At 64.4% G+C, this 13,456-nt stretch overlaps 2 protein-coding genes across 3 annotated transcripts; both read left to right on the top strand.

Moving 5' to 3' along the window:
* The first annotated feature begins 287 nt into the window (after nt 1–287).
* GFUS (GDP-L-fucose synthase) lies at nt 288–5,399 on the top strand. 2 transcript variants are annotated; one of them, XM_082433919.1, is made up of 11 exons: nt 305–409; nt 1,419–1,575; nt 1,917–2,031; nt 3,110–3,238; nt 3,312–3,385; nt 3,585–3,718; nt 3,839–3,903; nt 4,268–4,334; nt 4,492–4,571; nt 4,782–4,881; nt 5,057–5,399. In XM_082433919.1, the coding sequence occupies exons 2-11, from the start codon at nt 1,430–1,432 to the stop codon at nt 5,110–5,112; spliced, it is 966 nt and encodes a 321-aa protein (XP_082290045.1). In that variant the 5' UTR covers nt 305–409; nt 1,419–1,429; the 3' UTR covers nt 5,113–5,399. The 2 variants fall into 2 exon arrangements, with proteins under 2 accessions (XP_082290044.1, XP_082290045.1); XM_082433918.1 differs by lacking the exon at nt 1,419–1,575 and having other exon boundaries at nt 288–409.
* A 2,454-nt stretch (nt 5,400–7,853) lies between these two features.
* Nucleotides 7,854–12,269, top strand: PYCR3 (pyrroline-5-carboxylate reductase 3). The gene is made up of 6 exons (XM_082433577.1): nt 7,854–7,995; nt 9,546–9,610; nt 10,061–10,240; nt 10,579–10,791; nt 11,117–11,209; nt 11,402–12,269. The coding sequence occupies exons 1-6, from the start codon at nt 7,896–7,898 to the stop codon at nt 11,582–11,584; spliced, it is 834 nt and encodes a 277-aa protein (XP_082289703.1). The 5' UTR covers nt 7,854–7,895; the 3' UTR covers nt 11,585–12,269.
* Nucleotides 12,270–13,456: the final 1,187 nt, after the last annotated feature.

Raw genomic sequence — 13,456 nt, 5'->3', positions numbered from 1 at the left:
CTAGGAAAGCACTGAGGAGTTGCAGCTCCTCCATTTTTCGAATGGTGTTTGGTTCCTGCCGCCTCTCCTTGGTGCACAGCTTGCGGGCTTTCGGAGACGCGCCGCCCGTCCTCCTCTCCCACGCCCCCACGCTCCCCAGCAGGGGCCTGCGCCCAGCGCCAGGCTGGGTTAAGGGCAGGTCGGGGTCCGCCCAGGGGAGGCGGAGCCGGAAAGAACTACATTTCCCAGGCTGCTGCGCGGTGCCGGACTCCACTTCCCAGCAACGCCCGGGGCGCCCCTCCAGGACTCCATTTCCCAGAGTTCCGCGGGAGGGCCCGACCTGGTCCCGCTCCCTCCACCTGGCCCCAGCGCGTGGCAGGACTCAGCTGGCGCCTGAAGCCGCTCCCCGGGCAGGTCGGGTAAGGCGCAGGTGAGACAGCGCGAGGCACGAGGGGACCCTGGTGGGGGGCGTGGTGTGGCGAGCCGGGGCCTGGGCCTTGGGTGCCCAGCCAGAGGGACCTGAGGGGTGCCAGGAACTGGGGACGTAGGAGGGGCCTGGAAGCGTGGGAGGGGGCCCAGCTGCAAGACGCGGTGGGTTCGGAGGTGGGGCCAGGAAGGGGACCCAGGGGCGTGGGAAGCGCCTGGGGGACGCGGAGGGGCCCGGCCGTGGTGGGGTCAACCCCAAAGCCTGCTGCCGCGCTGCGCGCGCTCTCGAGAGCAGCGGGATTTCTGGGCAGCGTCCCCTCCGGTCGGGGCTGCCCGTGGGGCCCTGCAGCGGGGTCAGGGCCGTCCTGTAGCGGCCCGAGCAGATTTCCAGCCCCCAGGAAGGGTCCTCAGAGGTGGTGGCGCCCTGAGGCCTGTCCATTTCTTAGCCAGAAGCGCAACCTGCCCAGAAGGAACCAGGCTCTCGAAGGCTAGCTGGGACCAGCTGGCCGCTGGTGGGCACAGGGCTGCATACACAGGCGCCGCCCCTTCTCCCTCTGTAGCATATGGACTTTGGCTGGGAGCAGCCCAAACGACCTGGGCCAGGAGCCCCCAGCCTCAAGGTTGGCTGCCTCCCCTCTTGTCAGCCAGAGGGGAGCCAAATGTTCCTTTTCTTGGCCCAGTGGGGGTCAGGGTTGGGCCTGCAGGGCAGAGCCTGGCCCTCCCAGCTGGGTGGTAGTCCTAGGGCCCCTGTGCAACTCTAGACAGAGGGCTCCCTGGGGAACAGGGCTGAGAGGAGGGGTTGACTCAGGCTAGATGGGTCTGTCTGGTCCCCAGTGGGCAGTCTCCCTGCCCTGCTGACCTTATACTGTGCCAGTTGCCCCAGGCCAGCCTTTGGAAGTCACAGTGGGGCCCAGTGCTAAGGGCAGTGACCCTAGGCTGGGGCATCTCAGGGGAGTGGGGTTCTGTTTCGTGGGAGCGGGATGGCCTCACCCTCACACCATTTGGCCCTGCAGGTGCAGCCAACATGGATGAACCCCAGGGATCCATGCGGATCCTAGTGACTGGGGGCTCTGGGCTGGTGGGCAGAGCCATCCAGAAGGTGGTAGCAGATGGGGCCAGGCTGCCCGGAGAGGACTGGGTGTTTGTTTCTTCCAAGGATGCTGATCTTACGTGAGTGGGCTCATCCCTGGAGCAACCCCACCATGCCCTCTCCAGACTGAGAGCTCTGGGCCAGGCCTGTTCCTGGGCCTGGTAGCCTCATGTGTGGGCCGTCCCTGCCAGGTGGCTAGCCTGGCCTGGGTGTGTGCAGTTTTGCTCCTGGGCAAACTTCCTCCCATCTCTTCCTGTAAGCCCACACCCTCATACCAGCCAAGGCCTGACCCGGCACACTTTCCCTTTTGGCAGCCCCTCCCACCTTCGACCCTGCCTGGCTCCTGCCCCCAGTGCTTTGAGCCAGGGTGCTAGTTCCCTCGGGCCTCCAAGCAGCCCCTGAAGGCCCGGCTCCCCCTCAGGGACGCTGCACAGACCCGAGCGCTGTTTGAAAAAGTCCGGCCCACACGTGTCATCCATCTTGCTGCAATGGTGGGGGGCCTGTTCCGGAATATCAAATACAATTTGGACTTCTGGGTAAGTGAGGGGGCCCCAGTGAGCACTGGGCGTCAGGACCCCGGATTCTGGGAACTTCCTGGCCAACTTCCCAAGCTCACGTTCCGGCCCCAGGAAGTCCCTGAGGGGCCCCCAGTGACCCACACTTGACTTGTAGGTAGAGGGGCACACAGGTGGACCTGGGGGCATTTGGCCCAATAGGAAAAGCCTCAGAGCTAACCTGGGGGTTGGAGGAGCTGAGACAAGCCAGTGTTTTCCGTGTGACCCCCGGCTGGTTCCTGCCCCCCTGGGCCTTCAGACCCTCCTGGTCCCAGGAGGTCCAGCTGCACTGAACCAGGCCCACGGTGCACTCAGGGGTGCAGAGGTGTGTGAGCTGGGCTCTGGGTTTGCAGCATGTGCCTTGAGGGGTTGCACGTGTGGGGTAGGGGCAGGAGGAGAGCTGGGCCTCTGAGGGCTGGCCCCATCGTCTCTAAAATTGGCCTTGGCCTGGTTTGGCCCTGCATCGGGCCTGGGATGGCAGAAGCTCAGACCATATTTTCCCTGGGGGCCCCTGTCTCAGTGACAGCCTTCCCAGCAGGCTGCCTGGCCACCACCTCTCCCCAGACCACCCAAATGCCCTGGCCAGCTCAAGTCCCCGGAAGGGGCCAGAGGAGGGGTGTGGCCAGCCAAGGCTTCACTGCTACTGAGCTGTAGAGCAGGGTGAGCTCCTGGGGGTGCGGGAGTGGAGGGGCCGCTTCTTCCTGCCCCACCGCCCCGCCACGGGGCCAGGTTGGCTCCTGGCTCGTACTTCACCTGCCTAGCCCTCAGCAGCCCCTGTGGGCAGGCGTGGCCCTGAGCTTAGGGGTGTGGCCCCCTCCTCAGGGCCCTCCCCCAGCCTCAGGGGAGGCAGGCCTGGACCCTCCTACAGCCCTGTGGGTGGGACTAACAGGCTGGGAGGGGGCCGTGGTTTCTGGACAGTGGGTCCTGGGAGCAGGTAGAACAGCTGGCTCAGGTACTGCCTGCAAGGGTGTGTCCGAACTTCTGTCCCTGGAAGGGCAGGTAAGGGCTGGGATCCTGCCTGGGGCCTGAACCCGCCCTGCCCCTGCCCCTCCCTCCTCAGAGGAAAAACATACACATCAATGACAACGTGCTGCACTCGGCCTTCGAGGTGGGGGCGCAAAAGGTGGTCTCCTGCTTGTCTACCTGCATCTTCCCCGACAAGACCAGCTACCCTATCGATGAGACCATGGTGAGGGGCGGGGCCGGGGCGGGGCCTGGCCTGGGGGCAGGGCTGAGAAGCAGCGGCTCCTCTGCTCCCCCAGATTCACAACGGACCCCCGCACAGCAGCAATTTTGGCTACTCTTACGCCAAGAGGATGATCGACGTGCAGAACAGGTCCTCTTCCCGCGCGTGCCAGGCTGAAGCCAGCCAAGAATGGGGAAGGGGGCCCCAGAGGCCCTGTGGTGGGTGGGCCCAGGGGGCAGCCCTGGCAGGGCTCCCAGATCTCGGCTCCCCTCCTCGCTAGCCTCGGCCGGGCTGGGGGCTCGCCCGTGATCCGAGGATGAGGGCCAGAGGAGATGCTGTGCCCCCTCAGGGCCTACTTCCAGCAGCACGGCTGCACCTTCACCGCTGTCATCCCCACCAACGTCTTTGGGCCCCATGACAACTTCAGCATCGAGGACGGCCATGTGCTGCCTGGCCTCATCCACAAGGTGCACCTGGCCAAGAGTGAGTGACCGCCACCCATTGCCCAGCTGGTTGCCTGCCTGATGGGGCCCCTGGAGCACAGCGGGGAGGAGGGGCGGTGCTGGCACATCCCCTCTGACACCTGCCCTCCCCAACCCGCAGGTCGCGGCTCAGCCTTGACAGTGTGGGGCACAGGGAGGCCTCGGAGGCAGTTCATCTACTCACTGGTTGGTGCCGCGGGGGGCACAGCTGTTCCCCAGAACGTCTCCTGGAGCTGCCGTGCTGGCTGTGGGGAGGCATGAGGGAGCCTAGGAAGGGCCGGGTGTCCAGGCTGAGCCCCCAGGGGAGCAGTCACTGGTCCTCGCTGGGTCCGTGTGGGTTCCTGTTCCCAGGGAAGTTGCTGGGTACAGCTCTGAGCTCATCAGGAGAAAGGACTTGGGGCGGAGCTGGCCAAGCACTGCCCACAGGGGGGTAACCCGGGCCCCAGCCAAGCCTGGGCTGTACCCCGCCGAGCAGGAGCACTTGGGAGAGGTGACCTGGGCCCATTTGGCCGTAATTTGTGGCCTTTGACCCTGGCTGTCTGACCTCCAGGACCTGGCCCGGCTCTTTATCTGGGTCCTGCGGGAGTACGATGAGGTGGAGCCCATCATCCTGTCAGGTGGGTGCCCTGCAGCCCCACCCCCATTGCATGGGGCAGGACACCCGTCTGTCCTGAGAGCCGCTGAGCAGGGCAGCGGGAACATCCGTGGGGCTGGGCGGCAGCGGGTCCAGGCAGAGGAGGCCTGACCTGGCCGTTGGCCCCTCGGTCCCCACAGTGGGCGAGGAGGATGAGCTGTCCATCCAGGAGGTGGCCGAGGCCGTGGTGGAGGCCATGGACTTCCATGGGGAGGTCACCGTATCCTTTGGTTCTAGGCAGGACACCGTGGGCCTCCCTGCAGGAGGCTGTGGGTCTGACGCACCCACGGCACTCACCCTGGCAGCCGGGGGTGAGGGGGTCTGCTGCTCTCTCCTGGAGGCTCCCCCTGGGAAGGCTAGACAAGGTTCAAGGGCAGGCTGGTGGCAGGGTGGGCTGCCCCTTCTGCTGTGTCCTTGACCAGGTGCCTAGTTTGATACAACCAAGTCGGACGGGCAGTTTAAGAAGACGGCCAGTAATGGCAAGCTGCGGGCCTACCTGCCCGACTTCCGGTTCACGCCCTTCAAGCAGGGTGAGCCCTCCCACCCCATCCCTCAGGACTGCCCGGCCCCTCCCCAGGCCTCAGTTTCCCTGCTGCCCGTTGGGGGTGGACGCCCTGCAGCTTTGGCCTCCACACCCTCACCGCGGAGGCAGGACACGGGGGTGACTGCCCTACGTCCCTGGGCCTCACCCGCCCGCCTCTGCAGCCGTGCAGGAGACCTGTGCCTGGTTCACTGACAACTACGAGCAGGCCCGGAAGTGAAGTGCGCCGCGGGAGCGGGTGCCGCCTTCTCCCCGGCGCTCAGCCAGCAGAGCCCAGCGGCGGCCACTCAGGACCTGCCGGGGCTGAGGGCGCTGCCCTCGTGGCGGCGGGCCCCTGCTCCACGCCCTCTGCCGGGGCAGGCCTGGCTAACTGTCCGGTGAGGCCCACCGTTCACACCGTCCTCAGGGAAGCCGAGGCCTGGCCAGGCCCGGCACCCTGCTGCCCAACGCCAGCTGCAGAGCATGTACACTTCTGATCCCTGGGAGCCAATAAAGTGCATTTCCACAGGCCTGGCCCCGGCAGCTCTGTATCAGCCCCCCATCTCCCCCGCCCCCAGCACTGCCTCCTGAGCCTGGCCCGCCCCCAGGAGCTGCTGGGCCACGGTGGCCAAGTGTCCCTGTGGTGGAAGGATAGCAGTGGCCTGAGACACGGAGAGGTGGGTGTGTGGGCAGGTGGCAGGAGAGGCTGGACCGTCAGCCGGTGGGGACAGAGGGCAGGCGCCTGCGGCAGTCCCCACGGGCTGCGGCCATAGCCGAGCCTCTCCACGCACAGCCAGGTGCAGGCCTGGGTAACCTGCACTCCCTGGGCTTACCCCCACTCATCCCCAGGACTTTGGGGAAAGAGGCTGGGTCTGGATTTGGGCAGGCTGAGCGGGCACGCAGATGGATCTGAGGAGAGCAGTGGCGATTGGCAAGTTCAGACCTGGCCCCTCATCTCCCTAGCCCTCAGGTGGCAGCTTGGGTGCTGGGGCCTGGCCTGCCCTTCTCCCATGGGCAGCAACAGGTGTCACGCAAGAGTGGGCCTGGCGGGCATGGAGGTGAGCGGCACAGGCCTCCCATCCTCAGCAGGAAAGTCTGGACCGGTTGACCAACCGGCCCCCGCCTAGCCAGTCAGTGCTGGGTGTGCTTCCCCCAGGACCCAGGCACCTTCCCTGGCTCCGGGGCCCACCACTTCTCGGGTCCCCTCTACCCTGGGGTACCCTTTGCTATCTTCACACCAGTGACTCCCAGCTTTCTTCTGGCCCCAGGTGCGCCTGCCACGTTCCTTACTTCCTTTGTTCATTCAGGCGCTGTGGGCTGTCTTCCCTGTGCCAGGCACACAAGTCCCGACCTCTGTCCCTGTGTCCAGCTGATCCCTCACTGCATTTGTTACCACCACCCCAGCCCACGGGCCTCTCCAGGGGCCAGTCCTGCCCCTCTCACATCAGTGCCTCCCCACCTTTTAGGTCTCTGCTGACAGGGTTCTTCCTCTCTGAGGCCCACCCCACCTGCTTGCTCCTCTGGAAACACCTCCCCTCCCACACCCCCCAGGGCTTGGAGCTCCAGGACCGGGTCCGCCCTTCATGCTGTATCCGCTGGGTGCCAGCCCTTTGTGAATGTGAAGGGTCTGCCCCTGTGGGCGTTCAGGGAGAGGGGGAGCTGGTGGTCCCTGAGTTGGAGCTTGGATCAGCCAAGTGAGAACAGGGGGAAGGAGGCCCAGGGCAGGGCAGAGAGGCCTGGACATGCCTGGCCGGACACAAATAGTGGTTGTGTGTCCTGACTTGTCCCTTGGGTTATGGGGTGTGTGTGTTTATCGTAGAGGGGCTGTCTCTCCAGCCAGAATGCAGGTCTGCAGGGTAGGGGTTTCTGCACTCCACTGCTGTGTGGCCTTCGTTCCCAGCCCAGAGCAGGGCCCCCACGCTGAAGGGGCAGCGTTGAAGGAATGAAGGGATCTCATTGTTGAAGAGCTCAAAACGTGTCAAAGTAGAGTTTAAAGAAAATAAAACATCTTTAAAATTCAGTCTTAAAAACTGCAATCTTAGTTCTTCAACCTTATTTTTCCCATGTCAATCAAAAATTACAAGCACAGCCCACACCCACACCCACCCTCCCCCTCTCAGTCTCTAAGGTGGTCCCTGGCCCTGGCCAAGCACTCCATCTCCCACAGGACCAGCAAGAGGGGCCAGGTCTCTGCTGGGGACCTAGGCCTCACGAAGGTCTCCCCTGCAGCTCCCTGAGAGGCCCTCAGAAACCAGAATCCAGGCTGGCCTGAGGACCTCCTTTAACAGAAAAGCAGACCCCTGCTCCCACATTTCACTGGCTGTGCCAATTTTATGCTGTCACCCGGACCCACTGCGGCTTGGGGAAGAGCTGACCACAAGCTCTGACCAGGCAACCCTGTCCTCCACACCCAAGTCCACTTGCAGGCTCCAAGGGCACTCTGTTCCCACCCAGAGAAACAGGCCTGAGGCACCCACCTCTGGGACAAGACCAGAGGAGCCCCCACCCTTTCTTGCCCTTCGCCTTTAAATGACCAGCTCAAGTTGCGCTTTGGGAAATCTCACACTTCAGGACAGAACCCAATACAGTATTCTGGCCCCGCGCCGCGTCCCGCCCCGCCCCGCCCCGCGCCGCCCCGCCCCGCCCCGCGCGCCGCCCCGCGCCCCGCCCCGCGCCGCGTCCCGCGTCCCGCCCCGCCCCGCGCCGCGTCCCGTCCCGCCCCGCGCCGCGTCCCGTCCCGCCCCGCGCCGCGTCCCGCCCCGCCCCGCGCCCCGCCCCGCCCCGCGCCGCGCCGCGCCGCGCCGCGCCGCGTCCCGCGCCGCGTCCCGCCCCTTCTCGCCCTAGATTTCTCCTGCCAATGAGCTGCGAAGGGGCAAGACCAATTGGTAGCGATCGATAGAGCGTGGAGCCCGCGGGAGGGGGCGGAGCGTGAGGTCTCGGCAGCCAATGGACGAGGGCAGGTGCAGGGTGGTGTAGCCCATTGGCGGCGCTGAGGGCGCGGGCGGGGCGTGGCGCGGTGGCGAGATGGCGGCGTCGGTGGCGGCGGAGTCCGGCCCGAGGCGCGTGGGCTTCGTGGGCGCGGGCCGCATGGCGGAGGCCATCGCGCAGGGCCTCATCCAAGCAGGTGGGGCGCGTGGGGTCCCGGGCCGGCGGGCTAGCGGGCGTCCGACACCGGCCTGTGTGGGAGGGACGGGCTTACCTCTCCGTAGCTCACCTGCCCCGCGGAGCCCCGGACAGCACGGGGCCCTCCGCGCAGGGGCCCCAGGGTGGAGCTGGCCGGCGGGCGTGGGCCAGGGTGGCATGCGGACCCTGTCCCTCCGGTCTCTGCTTTCTCTGGGAGCGCGGCTGGAGGGGATGTGGTGGAGAGGCTCAGCGCCGGCCGTCCCCACGTCCGAGTTGAGATGTGCTGTGAGCTCACAGAATAAAATATACGCCGAATTTGGAAGATTTAGCATCCCAACAAAAAATAACGTATCTTAGTAACTTTTAATATTGATTAGGTGTTGGAAGGGTAACATTTTGGCTACACTGAGTTAAATAAAATGTACTACAATTCACTTGTTTTTTCCTACTTGTTTAATAAGACTACTAGAAAATGTAAAGTTACGTGTGTGGCTCGAGCGATACTTCTCTTGGACAGCCCTAGTTTAGAGCGCGGGATCTCCTGCCGTCTTCCTAACCTCGTACCTCGGTCGAGCTGCCTGACCGCTCTGAGCCTCCGACTCTTCTTTCTGTTTGTTCGCCGGCTGCACCCCTGGTGTCCGGCACTGTGCACATTTGGGGCCACATTCTCCATTCTTCACGTTGTAGGCTGTTTAGCCCTTTGCCTGGCTTCTCCCCACTAGATGTCAGTGACACCCCAGTTGTGACAGCCAAAATGTTTCCAGACACTGTCAATGTCCCCGGGGGGGGGGCAAAATCATCCTCGGTTGAGCACCACTTACAGCAGGGACGGAGATGCTGTCCTAATCATACTCCACAGTATTTAGAAACCTTTATATGTAGATATGGACTGGTTTTCTGCCTTCAGCCATATGTCAAGGTCTAGGAAGGTCAAAATCATCAGAAAACAGTTTACTGCAAGTCTCAGGTGTTTTACCTGTAAAACCTGGAGTATCACCTGCCTCCCCGGCTGCACGGAGTCTCACAGTGCTGCCACCGTCTCTTCAGGCCGTGGGGTGCACTTCTGCCTTCCTGTTAGACCTTACAGAAATCTGATCTGTAGAGGATTTCTACCAAACCGGCACTTAGCCTCTGCTTGGATGTCCCCGTACAGATGCACCCCCCCCTCCGGAGGAAGCTCATCCCCCACCCCAGCCTCCCTACCCACCATGCCCCCTCCCCAGCCTTCCCGTTCCCAGAGACAGGGATCCCTGGGATCTGTGTCGTCACAAGACACGGCAAGCTCCCGGCCCCTGTGTCCAGCAGGGCGTCTGGACTCAGCAGCAGCAGCAGGTGGGCAGCGATGACTGCTGAGTAGAATCAAGTGAAGCCGGTTGCCTGGTCCCAGCCGAGTGGAGCGGCCCCGCCAAGCACCTGGCTTCTTGGAGAGGCTCAGCATGGCCCAGGTGTGGCTGAGCCTCAGAGACGTGCCGTAAGGGGCCCGCCAGGCTGGCTTCTCCCCGCGCCACATCCTCACTGATACCCCCTACCCGCCTTTGCCTTTCCTTCCAGGAAAAGTGGACGCTCAGCACGTGCTGGCCAGCGCGCCGACGGACAGGAACCTCTGCCGCTTCCGGGTGAGCCGGGCAGCTCCTCTGAGTGGAGGTTTCCCAGGGCTCAGATGGCTCTTGGCTCCTTGGGGCCAGGGAAGCGCTGCTTACTTAGCTAAAGTTTTGAGACGGGCTGGGCTGGGGAAGGGGAGGTCAAAGGCCAGAAGGAAAGTCAAGGTTGTGGAGGGCCAGGGTGGGGTAAAGGGGTGTGTGTGTGCGTGTGCGTGTGCATGCTGGACGGGCAGGAATGTCACGGGCACTCACTGGGATCAGAGGGGTCGAGGAGGTGCTGACATCAGGGCCATCTGAGGTTGGATCCTGAGCGTGAACGGGTGGTCTGGGTGCATGATGGGCTTTAGGTTTAGGGCCGTTTGCAATGGGGAGCCCATGGGGTTGCAGGGTGGGCTCTGGGAGGGAGGGCTGTGGTCTGGGAGGACGCCCGCTGACGTGGGCCTGGTCCTGGCAACCCTGCTGCAGGCCCTGGGCTGCCAGACGACCCACTCCAACCGGGAGGTGCTGCAGAGCTGCTCCCTCGTCTTCTTTGCCACCAAGCCCCACATCTTGCCGGCTGTCCTGGTGGAGGTGGCTCCTGTGGTCACCGCTGAGCACATCGTGGTGTCCGTGGCTGCCGGGGTCTCCCTGAGCACCCTGGAGGAGGTGGGTGGCCTGTCGGGGTGCAGTAGGGGCTGAGGCTCTGGCCCCAGGGTGGGCTCTGCTGGCCTCCCACCCCTGCCATCCCAGACCGGCTGCAGCCTGGGTCCAGCCCTTCCAGAAACCAGGGTGGGCGGGTTGGGGGGCAGACAGCCTCTCAGCCGGCCTGCACAGGCAGCTAGGGGGCTGGGGTTAGGGCTCCTCCCACCTGGGGTTAGGGCGCCTCCCACCTGGGGTTAGGGCGCCACACCCGGGAAGTAGCGGAGAGCCTGCGCTGGCCCGGCGTGTACCTGCCCAGCAGCCAGATCCCACGGCCGCCCTGATCGCAGCCTCTCTCCCGCCAGCTGCTGCCCCCGATGGCGCGAGTGCTGCGGGTCTCGCCCAACTTGCCCTGCGTGGTCCAGGAGGGTGCCATGGTGATGGCGCGGGGCCGCCATGTCGGGAGCAGCGAGGCCAGGCTCCTGCGGACCCTGCTGGAGGCCTGCGGGCAGTGCGAGGAGGTGCCCGAGGCCCAGGTGGACGTCCACACTGGCCTCAGTGGCAGCGGTGTGGCCTTTGTGAGTGTGGTCTGGTCCCCACACCCCAACCCCTGTCCTCACAGGCCGGCCCTCCCTCAGCCAAGTGGGGCCTTGTGGAGCCCCCCTGACAGCCCCTGACCCCACGGCTCCCCGGCTGGGTCCCCAGCTCCCCGTGTGCGCCGCCCACCCCATATCCGTGCCTTCCCGGGCCTTTGAGGCCAGCCCCTTGGCAGACCCCTCAGCTCTGGCCTCGGCTCTGGTGGCTGGTGTGCCGGACCTTGTTCCTGAGGGTCCCCAGCCTTTTGCAGGCTGGGTTCTGTGTCCAGGGGAGTGCTGGCTTTGTCCCCACCCCCCGCTGCTACAGGTGTGCGCCTTCTCGGAGGCCTTGGCCGAAGGAGCCATCAAGATGGGCATGCCCAGTGGCCTGGCGCACCGCATTGCCGCCCAGACCCTGCTGGTGAGACCCTGCTGCCCGGTCCTGGGGGAGTGTGTGGAAGGGGAGGGGGCAGCATGCTTCCTGGGAGCTGTGGGAAGGGAGACAGCAGGCCTGAGCAGCCTGGGCTGAGATGGGGCGGCGGGGGTGCGGGTGGGGCTGAGCTGAGAGGGGCTGCTGGGCTCCCCCGAGTCACCCCAATGCCACTCTCCCCAGGGCACGGCCAAGATGCTTCTGCAGAAGGGGCAGCACCCGGCTCAGCTGCGGACTGACGTGTGCACGCCGGGCGGCACCACTATCTATGGGCTCCATGCGCTGGAGCAGGGCGGGCTACGGGCAGCGGCCATGAGCTCTGTGGAGGCTGCCACGTGCCGGGCCCGGGAACTCAGCAGGAAGTAGGGCGCAGGCACTGGGTGCAGGCCATGACCACCCCCCAGCCCCTTCCCGAGGACTCGGGTTCTCTCCAGCCTGCAGGCCAGTGGAGGAGCTGCTTGAGGTCTGGGAGGATGGGTGGAGGACAGGTCCTGGGCAGTGGGGAACACAGCGGGGTGTGGGCCCCTCTCCAGACCCTGAGCTCGTGGCAAGTGGCAGGTGGAGCTGGTCCTGATGACCCTTCCCTGGGTCAAGAGTCCTGGAGGGTCCCACGGCCTGGCCTCTGACTGCAGGATTTGGTTCTTAGCACGTCCGCGAAAGGACCAACAGGCCAGGAAAGCCAGCAACTTGGGGCCCTAAGCAAGGACGAGGGGCCTCCGGGTGTGGGACAGGCTACCTGCAGCCCAGGGCTCACAGGGGCCTCCCCACCCCACACGGGCCCCAGTGCTGGAGCCCCTTCCTTCCACCCACCAGCTGTGAGGCTTGCGGCAAAGTGATCCCCCATCTGTAAACAGGGCTTACGCGGCAGCCTGCCCCTCACTGCCCGCACAGCCCTGAGCCCCCCACCACTCCAGCCTTCATCGGCGGCTGGCCCTCAGCCAGCAACTGCTCATCTGACCCTGGCCCTTCCACCTGCTAGAAGGCTCAGCCCGAGTCCCTTTCGGCACCTTTTTTTTCACTTTTGAATCGGGAATAAAGACGTTGTCCTATAGCATGGAGCAACCAATATTTAATTGGAGGCTGGTAAAACCAAATTCCAAGTGCCTGGAAGCACGTCTCAGCCAAGGCCCAGGATACTGGGCTCAGACTCGGAGCTGTGGGTGCAGGTGGTCTGGGGACAGGGTTTCCTATCACCCGAGAGCTCTGCAAGGGTGGGCTCCCCCTCCCCCCACCCAGCACTCCAGCCTCACCCTCAGCTGTACGTCCATGGGTCCCCGCCATGTATCTTCCAACAGAATCCCTGAGGACCAGGCTGGGCTCGGCTTGGGGAGCAGAAGATGCAACTCTGCCCAGCCCTGCCCTTAGGCGGTCACCTCCTGAATGAGAGGTGCCCGGTGAGCCCAGCTGGTGATGGCCCGTGACAGGAAATGCCAGGTGAAGAGGGCCTGACCCAAGAACGGCAGCTTGGGGCTGGGGGCAGGGTTGCAGCCCATTCGCTGGCCGGCCAAGTCTCTTCACCTTATGCTGCGAGGCTGAAATTACTTTTCTCAGAAGCTGGTGGATGTGAGCTTTTTCCATCTATGTCCCTTTTCTATACCCTCCCCAGTTTTTCAAATCAGGTGTTCTGGATCCAAGCACTAGACAGAGTTACAAAAATAAGAGTAGAACAGGGATCATGTGACATTGGCACATCCAGACTTTATTATAAAGCGCGCTGGGCCCATCTGGCTGGTGACCTCTGCTGTCAGTGAGGTTGGCTGTGAAAGGGCCCCTCGACAGGGCAAGCACCCACAGCCCACTTCAGCACCCTTGCCCCCGGGGCTCCCCTGGTGATCCTGACCCGCTCTTGGGCCAGCAGGCTGGGGGTCCCAGGAGGCCCGCGCCCCCGCTGGAGGGCGCCCCCTTCCTCTCGCCCCGCGCTCCAGTGCTCCATCTTCGGGCCCGCTGTCACCTGGGGGCTCATTCCCAAGCGTGAGGCCCCTCGGGCAAGTCTGGCCTCATACAGTTTCCCTCTGATGCTGCAGCCTGGTCTTGCCCTCCCAACCCCCCAGGTGGGCTGGTTTCAGCAGAAGCCTCAAGCTCACCTTTCCACCTGCAGTGCTTTCCTGCTGTGCCTACCACCAAGCCCACGGGGCCAGCCCTGACAGTGACTGACCGGGGGCTGCTTTTTGGAATCAGTGACCTTTACCGCCTTGAGGATTTGTCAGAGGGCTGTGAACAGGATGGGGAGAGCATGGT

This window comes from Balaenoptera physalus, assembly GCF_965194825.1.
Source record: "Balaenoptera physalus genome assembly, chromosome: 17".
NCBI classification, from domain to species: Eukaryota; Metazoa; Chordata; class Mammalia; order Artiodactyla; family Balaenopteridae; genus Balaenoptera; species Balaenoptera physalus.
This window is presented reverse-complemented; position numbering and strand designations above follow the sequence as displayed.